Here is a 25,557-nt window from a genome sequence, read left to right as displayed (position 1 = left end):
AACGAGGGACCCTCCCAACCTGGCCTCCCAAAGTGCTAGGATTAAAGGTGTGAGCCACATTGCCTGGCCTGCTTACTTTTTACTTATGAGAAATCAGTGCCCGTTTCCCCATGTTGGGCCCAGATATCCACCTACTGGAACTGTACATTTTTTTCATGTTACACTTCTCTCAATATTTAGGTATGTCACTTCCCTTAAGAACATTCAGGATTTTTTTCTTTTATCTGAGCCAATACTGCTTTTACAGGGAGAAGAAGATTCAGAAATTATTCTACCACTTAACGAAGAGAAATAAAACAAAGCACTTACTAGAAAATACACCCCATTATCATCATTTTCCCAAAACGAGGCTCAATAGGGAGTTTAGCCAGGATTCGTCCCAAAGGAGTCAACTCATCATTGGCATCTAATGCATCAAGCTCTGTGGGGAGATAGTTTTTTGTAAGTAGAAACACATGAACACTAATTTTAGGCAGACAAAACATTACTTTCTAAATTAAGGTTAAGATAGTTTAGACTTCCTCTTCTGTCAAACCAATTGCTAGTACCATGTCTATAGCCAACAATTCTCTTTACTCAAAAATAGAACAAAATCAAAATCTGGAGCACTCAACATAAGGAAGGTACTACAACTATATCCCGTAGGTTATAAAAACAAATACAATTCATATTAAGTCTATAAATACAGTATTAACTATAATAGCAGCATAAGTTTCTATATGCCATAAGAAGTCTGACACTCAACTGTTAATGTTTTAGAAAAAAAAAAAATCTGGAGAAAATTCTGAAGTTACATAGCAGATAAATGCTAGATTCAAAATTCAAATTCAGATCTAGCTCCAATGCCCTTAATTTTCACTGCACTATTTTCACTGCTTCTAAAACAATTTAGCAAGAAAACATAAATGTTCCAGGCTGGACATGGCTCACGTCTGTAATCCCAGCACTTTGGGAGGCTGAGGTGGGTGGATCACTTGAGGTAGGGAGTTTCAGACCAGCCTGGCCAACATGGTGAAACCCCGCCTCTACTAAAAATACAAAAATTAGCCAGGTGTGGTGGTGTATGCCTGTAGTCTCAGCTACTCGGAAGGCTGAGGCAGAAGAATGGCTTGAACCTGGGAGGTGGAGGTTGCAGTGAGCTGAGATCATGCCACTGCACTCCAGCCTGGGCAATGGAGTGAGATTCCGTCTCAAAAAAGTTGTAAGATATTCATATGAAATTCTGTGGGTATCATGAGTAAGTTATGTTCTGATCTTTAGTACATAGTTAAGAGATGCCTTTTTAAGTTTTCTTTTGTAAAGTTAAGACTCACTGTCCCTTTCTTCCCTCTCACTGCTCATTAGAACAGTGACTATATTAAGTACCTAAGGTAAGACTGGAAGCCTTACTATTATTATCACAGCCCTGTTGACTACATCTTCATTCATTTGTTAAGTGTTATCTGCTAGGATAAGACAGATGGTATGATTAATATCTGTGTCAAGTAGGTTTGTATTTGTTAAGTACCTCTAAGAGTGTGTTCTGCTTCAATCACAGCATCCAAAGGGGGAGGTTCAATTGCTTTGGCCAGAAATTGACCAATTCCTCCCAGACGCAGAAGTTTTATGCTAAGAGCAATTTCATGCAATGGTGTTCGGAACATCTCTGGTGTCATGTGGGTTTCAAGTCTGAGAGAAAACAAGCATAAAATAACCATCCTCCTTGTGTATACACAGATGCTAGTTTAATAAACTTTCTGCAGCAAGGTAATCAGGCATAGAGCTGCCCTTTCCTCATCCTTTTATTTTACAATTATCATCGACCCTGTTATCATTCACTATACACACTACTGACAAAATTTAATCTGGTTGCATAGTGGTTTCTGACTTATCCTCACAGCTTGATGGCCTTTCCAGCTGAGAAGAAAAATGAAAATATTATCCAAAATCTCGAATGCTATTAGCTTCACCCATGGTCTCTTTAGGCCTTGCCTGTTGACAAACATGGGTTAAAAACGACAACACTTTTTGTAGGATAACTCATACTAACATTTCTCTACAACCTCCCACCTAGGAAGTTCATGTAATTTTAGTGCCACTAGAAAGGCTCTTACAGATGTAATTCTTTAAAATCCAAAACTTTTTGACTTCTGACATGACACTTAAAGGAAATGCTCACTAGAGCGTTTTGGATTTCATATTTTCAGATTAGGGATGCCAAACTGGTAAATACAATGCAAATATTACAAATAAATAAAAATTCACTTCTGGTCCCAAGTATTTCAGTTTTAAAAGAGGTATTTGACCTATATAAATTAACAATAGCAAACACTTATTGGGAGATCATGATGTGCCAGACACTGATTATTAACTCATTTAATTCTTATACTAATCCTATGGGTTAGGCATTATTTACCATATTCTTTTTACAACAGAGGAAACAAGAGAGATTAAGTAACTTAGTATTTTATAGAATGAGGAAAACGCAGGCTTAAGGAGTAACCACTTAGTGTTATACAACATATTAGACACAAATAATACTAAAATCTAGGTCTCTATATTTCTAATTCTGGCTTATTCTCTATAAATGATTCATGATGAAGATTCTTAAGAAACATCTACACCTGATTCCAACATGGCTGGCAAAACTTAGATCAGCTTAAACTGGCAGGTTTACATAACTGCATATGTCTGTCCCTACAGAGAACAGAACCCCTTACTAAAGGTCAAGAATTGGTCTTACCTCTCAAAACGAGCTCGGCTGCACAGGTGAAAGCAGAATCCAGGCCGTACTCGGCCAGCTCGCCCTTTCCGCTGCTCAAGGTTTGTTTTTGATGCCCATACTGTAGCATAATTGGTCATATTGTTGTGAGCAGTGAAGAGTTTCACTTTCTGCCTACATAGGAAAGACTGGTTAATTCTAAGACTCGTGTATTATCAATAACTATTACATATCCACTAAGTAGTGAGTCCTTTCCACTATGTAGTTAAAGTCATGCTTACTTGTGATGTCTATTCATGAATGGCACAAGTAAAAATTAGCAATTTGACTGCACACTCCTAGTTGTCAACCCACTAAAAGGCAATGTAACATCCATCTGCCACTTACCAGCTGAACTGCCTTGGCCAAACTTTCTATGCCATTACCTACCTTATAAGAGGTTTTTTTTTTTTTTTTTGGTAAACATTAATTAACAAATGCAAAGCATTTAAATGGAATATGGCACATACACAAAATAAAATAATTATTTAAGTCATCTCTATTCCAAAGTTTAGTGTAACTTTTAGGATTATCTATATGTAGTGGTGACTGTGTGGTCCTTCTGAACCCCCAAGCAACCTCAGATTCCTTCAACGTTACATACAGAGACAGTTGTCACTAAACTACTGGGACTGGGCACAGAATGCTATTCAACATTTCCTAAAATGGATGTTGGCAGCAAATTGTTTTCACTGTCAGGACACACTAAGGAATTATATAGAGAAGTCATGGGGCACAAGTTGACCAGATATAACCAAGTTTCAACGTCTTTGTCCTTTCAACTGATTACCATGTGATTCCTGTATCTACACAGAATGCCTCCTGGCATATTTTCCAGGCTCATCTCATACCAAATGAAGACCTTTAATCCATAAAGGAGGGTCCTTCAAGGTAGGATATTTGTCATGTGCTAAACACTGGTTATCTTTATTCATCAAATAGCATGCTATAGTATGGCAGAGATCAATGGAAATACCCAATGGGAAATAAGCGAAACACCAGCAGCCAAGAGCAATGAGAAGTAATCATCAGTTACAGTTTGAAGCTTTGTCACTTTCTACCATAACTGATTTGCAGTAATCAACACAAGTAACTACTCTTAATTATCAATTACTTATAATGCTATACAGATGCACAATAATTTTGGGGATATAAGAACACAGGAGTTTAAAAATAAGGTGTTTTTGATTCTGTTAACTGGTAAGAAGTTTCCAGTTGGTAATACTGGAACAGGCAAATAGGTTTCCCAGTAACTTACTTGCAGGAGTCAATGACATAAACAACATCATTTATGGTAATGCTTGTTTCAGCAATATTTGTGGACAAAATAACCTGTGAAGAAAAATTACATTCTTATTATATACTCGAAAGGACTTATTTCCTTATGTAACAAATGACAAGAAAATTACAGAAGTCCTAAAAACATCACCCAATAACTGATTAATGAACCATCTATTAAGTTCAGAAAAAGACTCCTTTTTTCTTCCTCAATTCAGATGGGTTACAATTTTTTGGTTAGCTCTTTGAAGGCCTGTAACATTTGTTTAGTATGTACACCTCACTTTCAGTCCCGTCACTGTAATGTTTAATATTTACCTTGGTTACTCCAACTGGTACTGGATCAAACACTTTGCGCTGTTCCTCTCGAGGAATCTGAGAATGCAGAGGTAGAATCTGATACCGATGGCTTCCTATATAACAATACAGAACAATCAGGGACTAAAAACAGGAGCTGGTTTCAAACAGCTCTCCATTATACATACTTCTATTCAAAAGTAGAGACAACATAAAACTTTGTTTTCACATACTGGCTAAGGCACTAGCAAAAACATTCATTTCCACTCTCAAATACGTGAGAATTCAAAGATTCATACCAAAATGTGGATTCATTTCCAAATGCTTCTGCATAGTATAAATCAAATTCCAGCCAGGCAAAAAAACCAACACAGCTCCGGGAACATTAAGGGTTTCGATGTACTTAAGTAGAGCTTCGATGAGTTCAAAAGGAGTTTCCTTTTCATTCAATTGAGACATGCTCAACCTTGTTTCTGGACCATATTCATCACCACAGATCAAGTTGCAATTTGCCTATAAAAAACGGGGAGACATATTTTGGATTGTCTCAGTTACTACAGCTCATGAGATAAGTCTTCTAGACTTCTTCCACTGACTCTAGTGACTTCTAATGTCATTATTTATTCTAGTTGACTAGTCACACTACAGAATACAGAAGAAATTTAATTTCCAAAAACACAGAGCTTACATCAATATACTGAACTTTTCTACTAACTACTACTTCTCACAGGATAGGACTAAAACTCAAGCACAAACTTTTAAATTTGACTCAAACCTCTCATGGAGCCTTCTACCGAGTATATTTCTTTTTTACTGTTACTGAAATAATGCAGTATTTTCCAAAAAGTTCACATTAGAATCAATGATAAAACAAGTTGAGAAAGTTGTTACAATTGTTTTTTCCCTGCTAAATTTTCTAATCTGCTATTCATTTACATCTTCAGATCTTTTGATTAAAAAGATATAATCTTAGGTTTTCTAGCAAATTCTGTATTGCTGGCTGGCTCAGTCTATATTTCCAGATAATTCGTTCTTATACTATCATTTGTCCAACTCTCAAGCACGACAAAGTAAGTCTTTCCTGTTTCTCCTAGGAAATCCCTCATTGCTCCCTGATTTAATACTCCATCCACCTGATAATGTCATCTCCAGTCTCCTGTAGCTAAAGCTATAGCTGCTGTCTCTTAAACTTTATTATATATATAGATCACTTGGGGATATTGTTAAACTGTAGATTCTGATTCAGTAGATCTAGGGTGGGGCACAGGATTCTGCCTTTCTACCAGTTTCCTAGGTGCTGCAGCCTACTGAAAACACTTTGAGTAGCAAAACCTTAGACAATAGTGTTGTCTCTAACCATGCCTGGGCTTTAAACATCGTATTCTTTCTTCTTTTTCTTTTGACCTTTATGCCAGAAATAATTTAACTCGTGATAGAAAACAGCTTGTCACTGAACCTGGAATTTTTTGCAGTAAAATGCATCATTTAATCCAAAGGCAGACATTAGAGTTTTTTAAAAAGTTTTCTGTAATGCTAATACACTGCATGTTATATTAACTCATTTTTTCTCTGCATTGACAATTTGCCCATAATGGAAATTCTTCATGAAATTCACTTACATCATCATCCTCACCACCATCATCATCCTTATCCTTCTTCTTCTTGTCTTTTGGTGGAGGAATAAAGTGGGTCATCTGAATGCAGTCTTCCAGAAAATATTCTGCCAGGGACAATCCAGTCAGGTTAAGTACTATCAACTTTCACAATGAGGCAGACTCAAATTCATTTGCTAATTAACAGTTCAAAACTACTTTAATACCCCTCCAGTCTAATTCTTCACAAATGCCAAAAAATTCCAGTAGCAATAACCTTATTTTCCTAATCAAACTCAGTGTTTCCCTCTCTTAGACACTGAAGGAGGGTGAGGTATCTTTTATACATGTTCCCACATCGCCAGTTGGGGTATCCTCTGTGTATAACATTCAACCAAACATTTATCTATACATTTCCATTGTGTGGGAGTTATACATGAAAGAAGTAACTTCAATACAATATACCATAGTCCATCCTTCCTCTATCAGTAGGCACACACAAAATGGCTTCTAGTTAATCTGAAGAAGGATCTCAATGCAAGGACTGGAAGATCTGTTGATCAATTATGCTCGAGATTCTCAGATGGCCCCAGAATATCTTTTTATAATCGAAACATCCTCTATATCCAAGACTCCCAAAGTGCCATTCTCATCACATCATATTTAAGGGCACATCCTATCAATATGACTTACTCCTCATGATGTTAAAACTCGATCACCTGTGGTAGTGCCTGCCAAGTTTCTCCACCGTAAAGTTACTCATTTTCCCTTCTTCCCACACTGTACTCTTTAGAAGTTATTAAACACAGCCCACTCAAGGCTTAAGTAGTTCAGGCCCACTTGTTTGAAAAGTGGGGAGACCATTTACATAAATTATTTAAAATTCTTTTGTAAGAGACACTTGTCGCTATTCTATTTATTTATTTATTTATTTATTTATTTATTTTTGAGGCGGAGTCTTGCTCTGTCGCCCAGGCTGGAGTGCAGTGGTGCGATCTCCCCTCACTGCAAGCTCCGCCTCCCGGGTTCACGCCATTCTCCTGCCTCAGCCTCCCAAGTAGCTGGGACTACAGGCACCCGCCACCTCGCCCGGCTAGTTTTTTGTATTTTTAGTAGAGACGGGGTTTCACTGTGTTTGCCAGGATGGTCTCGATCTCCTGACCTTGTGATCCACCCGTCTCGGCCTCCCAAAGTGCTGGGATTACAGGCTTGAGCCACCGCGCCCGGCCGTATTCTTTTTATTAAACCACTTATTTACATATCAGTATAGACACATAAGTATTTTATATTTTGGTAATCTAATACCATGTTATTTTTTTTCCTCAAACTGTTCCAGGTTTGGCCATTGGGAGCTCTTTCAAGTTGGCTCCTGTGTCTCCTTATCCCCATCGTTATGGGCTTTTAGGCACTTCCTTACTTTAAGGAACAAGATGTTCCAGGCTCATTTTTGTATATACTGTTTCATCCTAGAAGCAGCCATTTCTCTGGTTCCTTTAACTGGAGAAGGGCATTAAAAACAAAATCTGGATGTGGGGCATATCCCTATCTATTTGGTGTCACTGTTTCTACTCCCACTTAGCACACAGAGCTAGGAAAAAATGTGTATGTATACTAACACATGTATCCACATCTATCTGTAATTATTTCTGTATCTATCCATTTGTATCTCCATTTAGCTAAACACAGTTCATACTGATCTCTTTGAGTATAATCCAGTACCATATGGTTTGTTCTGGCAATCCCACTTATTCTTAACTTCTCTTTCTAGTAGTAAGAAACTAAGCTCCCACCACTTGCCATTCATTTACTTGTATGTCTATTCCAGTACACATGTTCAGCAGTTTTAGAATTAACCTGGTTGAGTTACACTGGCTTAGCCATAACATCACTTCATATCTATCTACATTGTTTCTCTCTTATTTTCATGCCCTCAATTAGAATGTGCCATAATTCTTTTTATTCCCCCACAGCTACCAGATGACTATCCTAGAAAACTGTGATAACAACTCCTAAAGACAGCAAAGAAGGCTGGGCGCAGTGGCTCTAGACTGTAATCCCAGCACTTTGGGAGGCTGAGGCAGGCTGACTGCCTGAGTTCATAACTTTGAGACCAGCTTGGGCACCATGGTGAGACCTTGTCACTACAAAATATAAGAAGTTAGCCAGGCGCGGCGGTGTGCACCTGTAGTCCCGGGTACTCAGGAAGCTGAGATGGGAGGACTGGTTGAGCCAGGGAGCCAGAGGTTGCAGTGAGCCATTGCACCACTACACTCCAGTCTGGGCGAGAGTGAGACCCTGTCTCAGAAAAACAAAAAGATACTAAATAACTCTCACTTATCAGAAATATATAACCTTGATATACATCCCTTAATCTTAATTCAAAATCTAGTTGCTCAGGCTCTAAAAAGGATTCTTAATTTGATCCTGGCTGCATAAACTTTTAATAATAATTCCTATAATTACCTATACACCACAGTGATTTCCCTTTGACCATACATTTTAATTTTTAAAAGTTTGGCTTCATAAGTAAAGGCCTGGAAACTTAGTGGATATGCAAGCTACTCAAGTAGTAAATGAAACCTGGTCTCATTTCTCAGACTGTACTCACTACTGTATAAAATTACAGACAAGAAACTCCTCAAATATGCTACGATACATTTGATACTATAATTTGGTCTGTATTTTAAGTATTCTTTAAATTATACCTCCAATCTCCAGGATTAAGAAAATACAAACCCTACTGTACAAAAGCTGTTCCTATACCGCCCCCACAATATTACCTTGAACTGGGTAAGTCCTCCCATAAACTTCAATGATGGGGCAATTGAAGAAATATTCACAGAACATGCTGGTATCAATAGTAGCGGACATAAGAACAATGCGAACTTCAGGATAAGCCTGAACCACATCACGCAGTACTACCAGAAGGAAGTCAGTCTATTAAAAGACAAACAAAATGTCTGAAATTACATTAAGTTTATACAACAAGCTACCCCTAAAAGAGTTATACAACCACAAGACATCAATTAAATTCAGTTTCTTAGATGGCTCATAAGTGCAAGATAAAGGATCACAGTGGGTCCTTTATCAATTTTTAAGATATCAATAACAATTTTTAAGAACAGTTGTAGCCTAATAGTTGTGGAGATTAGAAATGAGTGCTATTGGCCGGGCTCGGTGGCTCACACCTGTAATCCCAGCATTTTGGGAGGTCAAGGCGGGTGGATCATCTGAGGTCAGGAGTTCAAGACCAGCCTGACCAACATGGAGAAACCCTGTCTCTACTAAAAATACAAAATTAAGCCCAGTGTGGTGGAACATGCCTGTAATCCCAGGTACTCGGGAGGGTGAGACAGGATAATCACGTGAACCCGGGAGGGAGAGGCTGTGGTGAGCCAAGCCATATTGGCCAGGCTGGTCTCAAACTCCTGGCCTCAAGTGATCCATCCGCCTCAGCCAACTGTATTTTTAAATTTTACTTACTTTATGGGAATGCATATTTTATGCTGTGTTGGGATTTCCTTTTTTACATACAACAGCATTGCTAAGAACTTCAGGAGACAATGCTTAACTATTTTCCTAAGTGGTTCCATTATTTATATATCCCCATGAGCAGTGACTGGATAAGTGATCCTGCTGATTCATACTCTCCAACAATTTTAGTGTCACTTTTTATTAAATAAATGGATATAAAGCAGTGTCTTGTGATCTAGACCTACGCTTTCCTATTAGTCCCAACGAGATTATCTCCATGTTTATTAGCCAAATGTTTCCTCTTCTATAAATTGCCTGTATTTTTGCTCATTTTTCTAAGTTGTTTAAACTTTTCTTATTGATTTGTAGAAGTTGCTTATATATTCCTAAACTAACATATTGGAATCTTCGAGCTTGTGGTTTTCCTTAAAGTACCTTCTGATTAAACAAATGACCTTAATTTTAATATAGAAGAAAACATTGATCTTTTATTTCAAGGTTAGTGCATTTCATGTTTTCAGCAATCCTTTCAGAAGGTTTAAGATTATGCTGCCCAATACAGTAGCTTTAATCTGAATTGAGATGTACTCTAAATGTAAAACACATACCAAATTTTGAAGACATCATATGAAGAAAAATAATGCAAAATATCTCAAATGTAACTTTTAAAATTAACTGCGTGTTGTAAATATTTTAGATATTCTGGGTTAAATATGTTTAATTTCACCTTTTTAAACGTATTAGAAAAATTTAAATTATCTATGTGGCTTATATATTTCTTTGGGACAGTACTGTCTAGAAGACGCTTATTTATATTTTTGTATTTTCTACTTCAGTGTTTGAAAAACTCACGTCAACATATTTAAAGTTCTCAATCTATATGGAGTTGATTTTTCTACTTAGTTATGAGGTAGGGAACCGATTTCAACTACTTTGAAATAAACATTAGTTTCCAGTTCCATTTACTTAATTGCTTATTCCCTTTCTCACTGCTCTGACATGCCACCACCGTCTCCTAACAATGTTGCACGTAACATACAACATACAATGTACTTTTGTGCCCTGCCTTATCCCATTTGTCAACTCATGTACCTCACTGTCTCGATTATTTTAGCTTCAAAACAAGTCTTGTTATCTGTAAGGAAAGATTCTCCATTCTGCTCTTCTTTAGAAGTACTGGCTATTTGGGGCCATAAATCTATCTTTTTAAGTATTTATAATCACCTCATCAAGTTACATGGAAAACCTTGCTGGGATTTTAATTAGAATTGCATTCAAAATGTGAATCAACTTGAAAATAATTGATACGCTATTAAATCCTTCTATATATAAACATGGTCTTTTCTTTTTCAGTGTTCTGTAATAAAACTTATTTTTCTTGTAGAGATCTTACATGTTTTTGTTGTTTATTCTTAGGTACTGAAAACTTTGACTACTGCACTGATATCTTTTTTTTTTTTTAGTTTTATTCTAGCTATTTGTGTAAGTATAAAAACTGCAGCTGCCTTTGGTATATTAACCTTTTATCCAGCCATACTATTAAATTCTATTATTTGTAGTAATTGGTATATAAGTGCACTTGGGTGTTCTGTCAGGTGACAGAACTAGGTAAGATTCTTGATAGAGAACGTGAAAAGTCTCTGTAGGCAGGGCACGGTGCCTCACGCCTGTAAATCCCAGCACTTTGGGAGGCAGAGGCAGGCGGATCACCTGAGGTCAGGAGTTCGAGTCCAGCTTGGACATGGTGAAACCCCGTCTCTACTAAAAATACAAAAAGTAGCCAGGTGTGGTGGTGGGCACCTACAATCCCAGCTACTTGTAGGTTGAGGCAGAATTGCTTGAACTCGGGGGTGGAGGTTGCAGTGAGCTGAGATGCAGCAACTTTACTCTAGCCTGTGCAGAAGAGTGAAACTCCAAGACAAGACCAGACCAAACCAGACAAGACTGGGCTGAACCAGGTAAGACTGGTCAGGACTGGACCAGACCAGGCCAAACCACCTAAGACCAGTTAGGACTGGACTGAACCAGACCGGACCGGAAATGACCAGACAAGACTGGTCAAGACCGGACCAAACTGGACAGGACTGGACTGGACAAGGTTTCACTGTGAATAGTACACAGACCTCGAGAGACCCACTCACCTCAGCCTCTCAAAGTGCTAAGATTACAGGCGTGAGTCACCGTGCCTGGCCCAGACTTACTTACATCCTAAGTCTTTTAAGCTGACCAAAACCACTTACTGTTTTACAAAAATACCAAGAATAATCCATGACATTATTCCAGTGTTTGGAGTAATTTAAACCCTAAGAACATAGCTACATTAACCAATCTTATTTGCTTTAGCTTAGTTTTGCCAAAACTCAAGATGTTTAACAAGAACAGATAAAAAAGAGGAGAAATTTTTAAGAAATGCTTTGAGGCCAGGAGGGTGGATCACCTGAGGTTAGGAGTTTGAGACCAGCCTGGCCAACATGGTGAAATCCTATCTCTACTAAAAATACAAAAAATTAGCCAGGCCTGGTGGCAGGCACCTGTAATCCTAGCTACTTGGGAGGCTGAGGTAAGGAGAATCGCTTAAACCTGGGAGGCAGAGGTTGCAGCGAGCCGAGATCGCACCATTGCACTCTAGCCTGGGTAATAAGGCTGAGACTCCGTCTCAAAAAAATAAAATAAGTGTTACAGATTATCATAAGATCTAAAATCCAAATCCTTTTATTAACCTTATTTTAAATTTTATTAAATAGAAAGTACATAAAATAATGTCACATTTCAAGCATAACAGTTAAATTTTTTTAGACTGTTATGCTTGAAATTGGGAAATTCCCAATCCCTGGACACTACTGATTTGTCACCACAGATCAGATTTGCCTTTTTCTAAAATTTCATATGCATAAAATTATGTGGTAGGTATTCTTGTCTCTAGCTTATTTCTTTTAGAATAATGTTTTAAAATTTATCCATACTGATGGATGAATCAGTACTTTATTTCTTTTTGTTGCTAAGTACTATTCAATTTTATGACTTGTGATATTATGAAATATGTATTTAATGGTCTTTGACCCCCTTTCCTGGCATATAACTCCTAAAACACTTAAGAAACTCTGAAGTTATGTCTTGTGTTTGCTAATGATTGACTGAACTTATGGCTGATAGCCCCTGGGTAACTTTAGGATGGGGGATGGGAGAAGAAAAAAAAAAAAATGCTTTGAGTCACAGTTGACAGTTTATATAAGCATGCTGCCCATGCACTGAAACCTTTGAAAGACACTATACTACTTGGCTTGGATATTGTTTCATATCACTTAATTGCATAGCAAGTTAATTTTACACAGGTTTTGCCAAGGACAAAAGAGGGAGGGGTTGGAAATAAATTCTAGTTTCTTCCTAATTTTGGCATGATTCTCATTAACATCTGAAAAGATCAGAGCTGAAAGCATCTAAAAAGACTCTTAATTATAGGCTGGGCACAATGGCTCATGTCTGTAATCCCAGCATTTTGGGAAGCTAAGGCGGGTGGATCACCTGAGGTCAGGAGTTCGATACCAGCCTGACCATCACGATGAAACCCTGTCTCTACTGAAAATACAAAAATCAGTCAGGCATGGTGTCCCAGCTACTCAGGAGGCTGAGGCAGAATTGCCTGAATGCGGGAGGCAGAGGCTGCTGTGAGCCAAGATCGTGCCACTGCACTCCAGCCTGGGTGACAGAGTGAGAATCTGTCTTAAAAAAAAAAAAAAAAAAAAAAAAAAACGAAAAACCATTATAAAATCTATCATAAACTTCCAATTCAAGGAAAAATGAATCATAACAATTCCATCAGCTATTTAGTCATAAATCATTAGTTCAATTGCTGAATTATGGCAGCTATTACTGCAGTTATACTTTACGACATAGGTCTTCACCTCCAGAACGCTTTGTGTAAAGTTTAATACAGAAAAAAAAGGCCGGGCGCAGTGGCTCAAGCCTGTAATCCCAGCACTTTGGGAGGCCGAGATGGGCGGATCACGAGGTCAGGAGATCGAGACCATCCTGGCTAACATGGTGAAACCCCGTCTCTACTAAAAATACAAAAAAACTAGCCAGGCGCGGTGGCGGGCGCCTGTAGTCCCAGCTACTCGGGAGGCTGAGGCAGGAGAATGGCGTAAACCCGGGAGGCGGAGCTTGCAGTGAGCTGAGATCCGGCCACTGCACTCCAGTCTGGGTGGCAGAGCAAGACTCCGTCTCAAAAAAAAAAAAAAAAAAAAGAAAAAAAAAATATTGAATAATCTCGCTAAAAAAGGATTTTCAACATCTTAGTGATTGAAGTTCACGGTTTTGATAATGATAAAAATAGGGGAAACGGAAAACAAAGACATTCTACTGATTTCTGTTAGAAATAGCAGAATTAGTACCTTACTGTACCTCTCAAGTTACTTACATTAATGTCTCTTTCATGTATTTCATCTACAATTACATGACTGATTCCTCGAATGCCTGCTTCTAATTTTCTTAGGAGCACACCTTGAAAAGAAAAACAAGCAACAAACTATAGAAAAGTTCAAAGAAGCAAATCTCTGGACAATTATATTTCAACTAGAATACCCCAGTATCATTTTAGAAAACAATCACATGTACACTTAAATTATTAAAAAGTGATAATGTACTATGAAATATAGTTTTTTCCAATGATTTCAGATTTCATTTTCTCTAAGCTACAAGATCTAATGGGTATATCATACTTTCCACGAAGGAAAAAACTGCCAAGTTTTATTTAAACAAGAAATCTGAGCCTGGCTCATTATTTCTTTCCAGTCATTCTGTTCTGCTATCAAGTTTTCTTCACTAACACCACAATATGGACCCCAAAATGAAAGATCAAAATACATTACTGACCTACAGTACAAAACATTATACTGGCATGAGGACGAGGAAGTATAGACTCAAATCGAACACTGTAGCCACAGCTTTTTCCAGGCTCTTCTCCTCTTTCAAATGCAACTCGCTCTGCCACAGAAACTGCACTGATTCTTCTGGGCTGAGACAGAAAAAAAGTAAAGCGACTTAACAACTACAAAGTTAGATACACTTACTAGCATTTTTGGATTACTGTAGTAATCCAGCTGAATAATTAACAGAAACAATAAATCTACAAAAAATACTATTTGATTCTATGGCAGACTAACTTAAAAAACGTTGTTTTTCATTTTGTATATAAAATGATTCTATAATTTGTCATTGTCTTCAACTCTTAAATAGAATTCAAAGTGATTTTCCAGTAAGTAACAGGGCACAGCATACGTACGGGGGTTTGTTTTTGTAACTGATTGCCACACTAAAAACAGAGTTTTAGAAAATTATTTAACTGAGACCTATGGGAATCAGGAAGGTGAATAATTGCCTTCTTTGCCATATGTACCGTGACCACCTTCTGCTCAGTTATTAACTCAGTAAACAAACATTCAATGCACTTTTGCATCAGGTGCCAGAGAAGGTGCTAGAGACAGGAAACTGAAATCACTGTTTTTGATGAGCTCACATAGCAGGTAAAACTGACTGTGTATTGCTATTTCCAACAATCAATCTACAAAACTCTAAGGGGAATGCTATAGATTAAGTGTTGAACCTTTTTATGAAAACTCTTCTGAAGTGTTCCATGTCTTCTAAGTACAAAAACAATCTTTACTTGGTGGATACTATGAGGACATGCCTAATGCACAGCTACAGAGGTACACGAAGATTTATATAGAAGATTTATATACTGCATGCTTTTAAGTTGCCTTGGGTTTGATTCTGTCTAAAAGTTCCTGATGACAGGCTAGATTTCAGTTCCTTGTTTGAGAAAACTTTTTCTGAGTTTCATACTTAAGTACCTATTTGGTATCTCATGTTAGGACAGGACTAGGAAACCAGAGGCTGATATAATATTTAATATAAAACATGATTTTAATTTCTATTCTCCTAATACAAGAGTTAATTAGGGTATGAGGCTAGTAACATGTAAAAGTACACTATCACCGGGCTCATATTTATCCTGCCTATAAAGAATGAAAGCTACTTTGTGGAACACACTGTGTAGAATTTTGGTAGCTTTTACCGATCACTATCTTCTTTGTGCTAAACAATCCTTTCAATAATCTTATTTAGCAATGGATAAGGATTTTTCCAGCTATTTCACCATTTTCTTGAATTTCTCTATATTTCATAAAAATTACCAAAGTTCTGAAGGTTCTTCTGTAAGTCAGATCAGCTGTTTAAATATCAACACATCAAATATACACACTTTCATCCAGAGATTTAGTGAGAACAAAATGAGATACACAGTGCTCTGCACCTCAGTTACCCTGAAAAATAGTGTTACATGAAAGTATGAGCTCTGTATCTTTCCATCAAAAGTCCTACATACTTGAGTCAAGGAATGTGAAAATGATATTTCACTAAGGGTATAAAATGTAACCACCAAGTTTTCTGCATACTATCAAAAAGTTGCTTGCATTCTACAATCTATCACCCCCCTTTTCTACCACTGTCTTTCCTGTAGTTTTTCTTTTCTAAGACTTCCACTAACAGCTGGCTTCTAGAAAGACTTAAAATATTAGGATATTTGACTCTTCTGAGGTGTTGTGTTCACAGGCTACTGGTACTCAGAGATGGCTTTGTCACCTTATTTTCAAGTCTACGATCCTTGTGGTTTCCAGATTACTCCTAAACTGAATATGCGCAGGAGATGGCCTGTTTCCCAAGCAGTTATCTATTTTAGTTCTTAACTACCCACAAAACACAAACATCTTAAATCCCAAGGAAGCCACGATAGAGGTTTTAAATACTAGTACAGGAGGTGCCTGTATTACCATGTATTACTAATTACAAGGGGTGCCTGTAAACCATGATCAGAAACACTTTTTGCTAAATTTGTAAGTATGACTAGAACATTAATTTCAAGACTATTCCAACAGCAAAAAATAAATGACCCTGCAATCTCTTTCCCATATTTTGTATGCTTCTCTGATTTACCAACTTCCAGTTTCCTCAACAGCTCTTGACTTAAACAAAAAACATTTAAAATACATATTAAAAAGAGAAATTTTTCATCCCTCGTTGATTTGACTAGAAATCTGTAATTTTTCTTGAGGGGAGTGTGGCAAAATGCTTAAAAGTTAAAATATGCATACCCTCTGACCCAACAATTCTGTGTCTAGGAATTTAATCCAATTAATCAAAGAGTATACAAGTATGTTCATCCCAGCATACATATGAAAATATCAGAAACCATCTTTAAGCCTGGTGCAGTAGCTAGCCAGTGAATTCCAACATTTTGGGAGGCCAAGGCAGGAGGAATGCTGGAGGCAATGAGTTCAAGACCAGCCTGGGCAACACGGTGAGACATTATCTTTACAAAAATAAACACGAGCTAGGTCTGGTGACAGAGGCCTCTAGTCCCAGCTACTCCAGAGTCTGAGGCTGCTGTGTTGCTCGACCCAGGAGTTTGAGGTTGCAGTAAGCAATGATGGTGTGTCCCTGCAATCCCAACAGAGTAAGACCCTGTCTCTCAAGAAACAAAAAATTACTCCCAGGTTCAAGCAATCCTCCCACCTCAGCCTCCAAAGTACTTGGGACTACACTGGGGTGCCATCACACCTAATTAATTTTTGTATTTTTTGTAGAGATGGAATTTCGCCATGTTGCCCAGGCTGGTCTTAAACTCCTGCACTCAAATAATCCAACTGTCTTGAACTCTCAAAGTGCTGTAATTACAGGTGTGAGTCACCAAGACTGGCCTGGGTTTTGGATTTTTTAAAAATTATTCTATTCTTAAAATTTCCCCAAGGTGTATGTATTACTCTTGTAGTACACAAAAAGCAATTAAAAAAATTCTAATTATTAATTCTTAGCTCATTAGAAATATTCACAGGACAGGCATTTTGTGTGGGATGACAATGCTCAACCTGAGAGTATCAATGAATATTTAAACACTTCTCAGACTGCATGCCACCTTACAGCGTATGAAGATGCTCTCCTTATCCCTTAAATAATCTATCGCTTTTCCCATGATCTTCTGTGCCTCAATAATTATTTTATATATTCTGCCACAGTGAATAAATACAAGGCACGGCTCATAGGTAAAACAAGTTCTATCTATACCTGTAGGGCCACTTCTATTATAAGAATATACACATATTCTATATTCCTCAAATATAAATAAGAATCAAGAACACAAAGACATCTAGAAATCATATTTGTGTAATATAACAGCAAAAACCAGGGTGGCATATATGCCTTATTTATGCTTCAGAATACTAGTAAAATCTTTTCCTGCTGCATTCTAGTAGATTAAAAACACAAGCTCAAAGAGGTGATTTTGCCTAAGGACACATAAATGACTTAAGACTTCAAATTTTCTTTACTCCCAATATAATCCTTTTTCCAATTACTTTATCTTTTATTATTTTAACTATGTTACACTTGGATTAGTAAATATGCTAAAAATAAAACAGGAACTGACAAAAATGAGACTAGACAGTACCACTGATGAAAGTAAAAGGTATTTTTCCAACAGGAAGTTGGAAGAATAGTTCCAACTGTCCTCCAGATATGTGCTTTTAATTTTCATTGCATGTATCTGCTTATCTCATTTTCTTTAGAATTTTACTACTCTTGCCTGGAGTCCAGCCATAGTAGTAGGTAATTCCAAGTGCTAACCTCTTCCTCACACTTCTGTCTGGTTTAACTGAAGTAGCTCTAATAATACGTACTAAGCACTCACTGAAATTTCTATGTACCAGGTACTGGGTAACACTTTCTATACCATAAGAAGTTGGAGATATCTCCCAAATTGTTATTTTGTAGTATTCTAGAATCCACACCTTTGATGTACACCTCTTGCCATTTACCCACAACTGCAGCAATTTCTTCCATCTTTCAGAACTGAAGTTCTAAAAGGTCCCAACTGTGCTTTTTCACATCTGAGCATTAAATACACAGTAATGTGACTAAACTGCCACAAAATGTCAAGATTCCTAATGCACTAGATACTACAAAATGTATCAGGCTTCACCATCTCTATCTTCTAAGGTTCTGAGTTTATTTTGTATAAAGAACAGCTCACATCCTGAAATGATGGTACTATGGGTAAGTACAGAACTGATAAAATCACATTAATTTAATATGCTTGATTTACATCCTACAATTAAAATTCGTCTCTTTCAAATAACTTTAAAGGTGGAAGATAACTATTTCCTACTTAAAGTTTTCTGCATATAGCCCACAGGTTTTAAGTGGCTTGAGCACGGATAGCCTGAAGGATAGAATTCAGTGAGTTTGGTTGAGAATTTACACTAAGGCTGATGTCATGGTTTGAGCTACTCACTCTGTTATACTCCAGTCTATAACTCTAAACTTGTGCTCTGTGAACTGAGACAATACACTTAAAATCAGGAACATAAAAAAACTTTCTAATACTTAACTGATGACATCATGTGGTTTCCCACAGATGGCTACAAGTGTAAGATAAGGGAAAAATGATTCAATAGCGGTATTACTGCAAAAATAACTACTGCTATCTGACTGTGCCAACAGTACATTAAAAACAAAAATAAAAACTGTATTCTATAATAACCAATCAGCACGCCCAGGACTACTTTTCATATTATAGGTAGGTGCTGATGAATTTGAATGTGTTTAACTAAACCTTAGACCTACCATACCTTCATGGCTGAACTATAAATGTTTAGTTGAGACTTTCGAACTATGTACATATTAGGACACAATGTAAGTTTTTAAAATTTTCAAGACTTGGCCAGGCACGGTGGCTCAAGCCTGTAATCCCAGCACTTTGGGACGCCGAGACCGGCGGATCACGAGGTCAGGAGATTGAGACCATCCTGGCTAACACGGTGAAACCCCATCTCTACTAAAAAAAAAAAGAAAAAACAAAACAAAACAAGACAAAAAAATACAAAAAAAAAATTTTTTCAAGACTTGTTACAGTTAAGAGGTGTGAGACTGACTTTGGGACAAACACTAGGACAAAAACATGTAAGCCACAGAATGTAGATGTAATATGACAGTAATTTACCCCAAATCAGAAGACACAGGTTTGCTAATACATTTCCATGCCACTGAACATTTTTAAAAGACAGTGAGACAAAGCACTTCTCACTTGGGCAGGAATTTTTACTCTATTTATGACATGCAGACAACTTGAGACGCCTGTCTTCAGCTCGCGTGTTAAATTCTGCACTTCTTTCTGCTATATGCTGGAACTGCTTTTGAGATTAGAAATGGATAGTGGTAGGAGAGGGGACAGGAGGGTAAGAGCAGAGCTGAGCTGAGCTCAAGGCATCCCTTCTGTAAAATTGCACACTCTTGAACAATGTTCTTGAAAGATGAGTTAAGAATTAAGAATAAGAGTTTTTGTTGGAGTGTGATGATATCTGGGGCTCGGGCCTTCACTGTAAGTCAAAAAATCCACAGCCAGTTTTAGGGGTGAGTCGGGAAATCAAAGAAAATTTTTTGAACAAGAAAGCTAGGAATCCTTTCCCAGAAAAACGTGAATTTATCATATTTTTTTCAAGCCTAAGATATCATAAGCCTTAGGATGCAACGTGATTCCTTCAGCAATTTTTTTCAGGCGAAAACCCAATTCTCATATAAAACATACATATTAATTATAAAAATGCATTTCAATTTCAGAAATGTTAAAAAACTTCAGATATATGCTTTATACATGCAAATGTAAATGAACATGCACACTTTTTTTTATTTCAAAGTTCGTAACTCTCCTCTGAAAATTGATTATGTTTCCCAGGTTAAGCAACATTAACCCATTGGGGAACAAAAAATTTCTAAGTGAAGATGTAAGCCTGCCTGAGAGGTAGTACCTAGCTATTTGCAATGCTCTCCCACCAAGTGCCTGAAGTACAGGGTAGAGACAATGGAACTGCTTTAACCTGAGAACAGCTAATCAGTTCTTCCCTAAGTACTGGGACAAACTCGCAGACGCTGCTCATTGCCGGTAAGGTAATACAGTGTTAGTTGAAAGGAAGAATCCTAAAAGGCAGATTGGTTTTTTAATTCTAGTTCTACTTCTTTCTGTATTAACCGTGGGCATTTTACCTTCTTTGCGCCTTAATTTACTGAAAGAGAAATACTATGTGAAATAGTACTTACATCTTAGGGTCATTACGAACTTCGATTGAGTTTCTTCTTAAAAGCTACTGCTTAAAATAGAACATGGCATACAGTAAAGTTAACCATTACCTGTTTTACTGGTTTCTATTCAATATCAAGGTGGTAAGACAGAGATGATAAAGATTTGGATGAACGTTAGGACAAAGAATTCTCAATCTTGACAGTCTGATTCTAGGCCCAGAGACTCCCTTTAGCCCAGATAAAAAGAATCCCTCATAGTCCAGTTCTGCTTACTAGTGTAGCATACTGGAGATTGGAAAAAGACTTAAGTTCTTTTTATGGTTTTTTTTTTTAAATTTAATTTCAAGGGCACAACACTCTAACTCTCATAACCTTATATAATTACAAAAAGTAGTTAAAGAAAGAATTAGAAATACTCTGGTCTCTAGGTATTTCATGGTTGGTCTACTACTTACCTGAGTTACTACAATGTTACACTCTGCTGCTCGGTCATTCTGGATAAAGTCATCTAGAATGAACTGGGGAACCTGTGTGGTTTTCCCACACCCAGTAGCACCTCTAATAATGACAACTGAATTCTGACTGATTGCCTCCAGAATCTCACTTTCAAATTTCTTCACAGGCAGTAACTCTCTCTCCTGCAAGATCTGCATTAGAAAAGTCACACTTTAGTTAAATTTCTACCAACACATTAGAAGCAACTGTCTTGATCCTTCAAAAAACTTCCATCTCTAAAGGTCGGGAGCAGTGGCTCACGCCTGTCATCCCAGCACTTTGGGAGGCTGACGATCATGAGCTCAGGAATTCGAGACCAGTCTTGCCAACATGGTGAAACCCCGTCTCTACTAAAAATACAAAAATTAGCCAGCTGTGGTGGCGTGCGCCTGTAATCCCACCTACTTGGGAGGCTGAGGCAGAACGGCCTGAACCCAGGAGGCAGAGGGTGCAGTGAGCCGAGATCATGCCACTGTACTCCAGCCTGGGCAACTGAGTGAGACTGTCTCGAGAAAACAAACAAAAAAACCAAACTTCCATCTCTAAAAAACTTACTCATTTCCATTGGCTTAGTGATAAAATGTTTTTGTTTTTTGTTTTTTTTTCAAAAAAATTTCTCTAATAGAACTGCTTCTTTTCACTAAACTTCTGAAGAATGTATCTTTTGGTGTTGTCCAAAAACTAAATTTTCTCATTGTCCCTGAACATCGCACATGCACTCCTTCTAACATTTTAATTTTTTATTTGGAAAACACAAAGACAAACAACAACAAAAAACCCAACAACAAAAGGAGTTACTGCCCTGAATCTCTCCACTTTTATTAAATTACATTAAGAAGTGAAATTATCTCCCAGGCCCTCAACTCACAGCAACTAACTTCTGGGCTAACTAGGATTAAGCAGTTCGGTACATATCTTTTCGTTTGCCATCCTAAAAAGGGCAAAATGTATTATTCTCTGACTTTTTACCCAAACCTAGAACGTTCTGAAACTCTGGGCACTATATGTCTAAATAATTCAGACTTACTGCTTGCAAATCATGATCCTGTTCCAACTGGTACATCAATTCATTCTTGAGGTCCATGCTTATTTGCTCTGGAGTAGCCTGTAAAACAAAAAGCCAACATGGTCATCCATTTTTTACCTAGACATACTAATGAGGTATAGTCAAGAGTAAAACACAAGAGTCTCATCTCAAAAACAATATTGTACTCACAAAAGCCAGAGGCCCCTCATCAATGTTGCTACTAGTCCAAGGATTCCAGTTGGATTGTGGAGGTGACCAAGGAACCACACCCACTTGGTTTTGTCGCTGAGATGGTTCAAAGTGAGCCAATTTGCCAATGTTGAGTGCAACTGGCACAGAAGGATCTTCAGGCTATTAAAAAACAAGAAAAAAAATATGACTTGCTTGTCTACTGAGTGTTTTAGGCAAATGTGAACTAAACAGCTTTATGCTTACCGGGGGCAAAATCTCAAGATTTAGCTCTTGAATGATGTTTTGCAGTTGATGCTCTAAATCTTGAGAGAGGTTCACTTTGTAAGGCTCCACCTACGGAAAAAGGATCACAAATAACAACACTACTCAAATCTACTACAATGGGGCTAAGACTATACAGTCAACACTAAGTCTACAATATTCCTAAACCAACAGTCAGTTCCCTTTAGTGCAAGAATTACTTCAATGATTATTTACTCACTGCCTATTATGAACATCATGCCAGAGAGAGATGATTAGCAGGACCATTTTCATTTCCTGAGGTAAGATTCCTTGAAATTAAACTTCTTTAGCCAAATACTAAACAAGAGCTAAATTGAATCTTACACTATCTCACAAGTCTATTAAATCTAAAGACTCACTGTCTCTCCTTCCTTCTTCTTTGTAAGTCCGGAGTAAGCTTCAACCACTCCAAGATGGTAGAGTTGTCTGACAAGTGACAGGGCACAGGACTGTGCTGCCAGTTTCTTATTTGATCCATGTTCTCGTGCAAAAATCCCTGTAATGTAAGGTCAGGATTATCAGAAAGAAATCACCTAACTGAAGAAACATCACAAGAAACTACGGGCTTTCGTACACAAGCAGCCCTCAAATACAACGTATGCCATGGGTTCTAGTTCATTTTTATTCTATTAATATATGCTAAACAAAAGAAATTGCCCAACAGCTTAGCAACTAAATAACCAACTGTTTTGATTACGGGCTGATACTAGGACTCATACAAATCAGTATTATGAAAGCAAATAACCTATTTCAACAAAGTTGTCACTGTTAAGATCATTGGGCATTAAAATAGGGGAAGAAAACATAGTTTGAAAAGACAAAGAGTAAAAAATAAACCAGTAAAAGTAACTGGGTCCAGAGTGGTTAACTAGACCAGGATTTGGGAAACTTTTTCCATAAAGGGTCAAATAATAAATATTTTAGGCTTTGCAGGCCATATAGTCCCTTGTCACAACTACTCAACTCTGCCTTTAATGTGTGAAAGCAGTTACTGACAATAGAGTTTGACAAACCACAGGCCTGGGAATGGCTTTACGTTTTTCAGGAGTTGTAAAATTAAACGAAAATAACAATGTGTGACCTGTGAAGTCTAAAATTTATGAGTGTAGCTATGTTACACAATAAAACAGTTCTTATAAAAACAGGCAGTACGTTGGATTTGGCCAGAGGGCTATAGTTTGCTGACTTCAGCATTAAACTAAAGCTAAGTTACTCATATCCTTAAAGAAAATATTAATAGAAAGTTTCCTCTCCTCCAGTATCATTCAGCTTTAGCAGAGATGAATATAAAGCAAAGGAGTACAAAGATATCTTTCTGCCTAACTAGCCAAATTAACCTCGATAAGTGAGCTGACATAAGTTAGCCTGCCTTTATCCTCTCTCCCTTAGTATTACCCATTCACTCAAAGTAACTCATTTTATACATAAAAATGAAAAAACGTTTTAAGGCCAGGCACAGTGGCTCACCCCTGTAATCCCAGCACTTTGGGAGGCTGAGGGGGGCGGATCACAAGGTCAGGAGATTGAGACCATCTGGCTAACATGATGAAACCCTGTACCTACTAAAAAATACAAAATAATTAGCTGGGCATGGTGACTGGCACCTGTAGTACCAGCTACTGGGGAGGCTGAGGCAGGAGAATGGGGTGAACCCGGGAAGTGGAGCTTGCAGTGAACCAAGATCACACCACTGCACTCTAGCATGGGCAACAGAGCAAGACTCCGTTTCAAAAAAAAGGTTTAAAATTCTTTGACGCTGGCAGACTCCTAATCATCCCACTGTGTCTTACCTTTGAAATACCACACTAACATGGTCTGTTGTCACATGCAAACTGGGAGACTTTGCCTCTAATTTATAATTACTAATATTCTAAAATATACTCTAGATGCTATCTTATATCATGTGCTCTTTCAATAATGCAGCTTCTGTGTATGTGGCTCAAGACTTAAATGTGAAGATTCCTTCTCTATACAAAGACTTGGAATATTGGGGAAACAGTAACACTTACTTCTGCCCAGCTGCTTGATATAAATGGTCATTTCTGCAATAAAGCTCCTGTAACAACATATACAAGCAAGGTTAGAAATTTCACTGTTAGAAACTGGCAAATCCAGGTCTCCCAAGTCAGGCAGGCTTTCCAACTGCTTAGGCAAATCACAGAAAAAAAAAAAAAATTACCAACATTTATTTCTGCCCAACCCTAGAACAAATGAAGTATATAAACTTCATATAATATACAACATGGCATAAGACAACTATAATCAAAGTTGATGAGCCAATTGTTCATGAAAGGAAAACGTTAGGGTATTAGATTTTATATTTACTTACTCTTATTCCAAAGGCTGGAGTCTCAAGAGCTATAACACATTCCATGAAAAGGAATTTTCCACTTAGCTTGGAGCCAAGAAATAAAGCAGGCCCCAAATGTTTTACATTACGGTTATAATTATTGTAAGATTCCTTTGCATAGGCCACCCATTAATGACTGCGATCTATTAAGCTAATATACACAAACACACATGTACATACACTTTGTGCATAATCAATGGCTCCTGAGGCAGAGTTCTCATGTCTGCCTGCAGTTGGAAACAGCCCTGGATGACAAAAAACTTAGCCTATTTTTACCACATTTATTTAAATCAGGTCCTGGAGAATAAAACACATGTTGTAACATTACATCTAAAACTGCTAGCAGAGTCTAAAAAATGAATTTAGGTTTTAGTAAGGGAAAAACTGCCCTTTGAAAACTATGCATTCTGGTCCCTTCACTGCTCAGATACATTCTAACCTAGACTTGGTGGTGTGAATAAAAGGCTGGGTGAGGCTTAAGAAAAAAATAAATGTTAAGACTCCTTCCTATACCTCGTGTGAACTGACCTTCAGGCACAGCGGCTTCAGGGGTCAAAGGCCACTGGCTTTCAGGGGAACAACATCCACCCTTTCATTAATGACATCGATGCCAGTATGTTTCTCAGCCAGGCTTAAAGTCAGCACTCAATCTCATTCTCCTCCACCTAGGGGGAACAGCGACACCAGAAATCAGTTTACAATA

At 37.6% G+C, this 25,557-nt stretch overlaps 1 protein-coding gene across 2 annotated transcripts in view; it reads right to left on the bottom strand.

Moving 5' to 3' along the window:
* Positions 1-25,557, bottom strand: part of DHX9 (DExH-box helicase 9) — a 48,712-nt gene that overhangs the window by 5,726 nt on the left and 17,429 nt on the right. Inside the window, exons 7-23 of one of the 2 annotated variants that reach the window (XM_010368926.2) lie at positions 25,383-25,519; positions 24,514-24,560; positions 22,864-23,000; positions 22,466-22,555; positions 22,220-22,381; positions 22,031-22,108; positions 20,964-21,155; positions 14,254-14,395; positions 13,799-13,881; positions 8,688-8,844; positions 5,935-6,035; positions 4,615-4,828; positions 4,337-4,431; positions 3,999-4,072; positions 2,723-2,875; positions 1,508-1,668; positions 310-421 (exon numbers count right to left, since the gene is read on the bottom strand). In XM_010368926.2, coding sequence (XP_010367228.1) covers positions 310-421; positions 1,508-1,668; positions 2,723-2,875; positions 3,999-4,072; positions 4,337-4,431; positions 4,615-4,828; positions 5,935-6,035; positions 8,688-8,844; positions 13,799-13,881; positions 14,254-14,395; positions 20,964-21,155; positions 22,031-22,108; positions 22,220-22,381; positions 22,466-22,555; positions 22,864-23,000; positions 24,514-24,544 — 1,982 coding nt within the window. In that variant the 5' untranslated portion in view covers positions 24,545-24,560; positions 25,383-25,519. The remainder of the gene's footprint in view (positions 1-309; positions 422-1,507; positions 1,669-2,722; positions 2,876-3,998; positions 4,073-4,336; positions 4,432-4,614; positions 4,829-5,934; positions 6,036-8,687; positions 8,845-13,798; positions 13,882-14,253; positions 14,396-20,963; positions 21,156-22,030; positions 22,109-22,219; positions 22,382-22,465; positions 22,556-22,863; positions 23,001-24,513; positions 24,561-25,382; positions 25,520-25,557) is intronic. The other variant, XM_010368925.2, reaches the window with a different exon arrangement.

The sequence above is a fragment of the Rhinopithecus roxellana genome, chromosome 8 (genome assembly GCF_007565055.1).
Source record: "Rhinopithecus roxellana isolate Shanxi Qingling chromosome 8, ASM756505v1, whole genome shotgun sequence".
Classification (NCBI taxonomy): domain Eukaryota; kingdom Metazoa; phylum Chordata; class Mammalia; order Primates; family Cercopithecidae; genus Rhinopithecus; species Rhinopithecus roxellana.
This window is presented reverse-complemented; position numbering and strand designations above follow the sequence as displayed.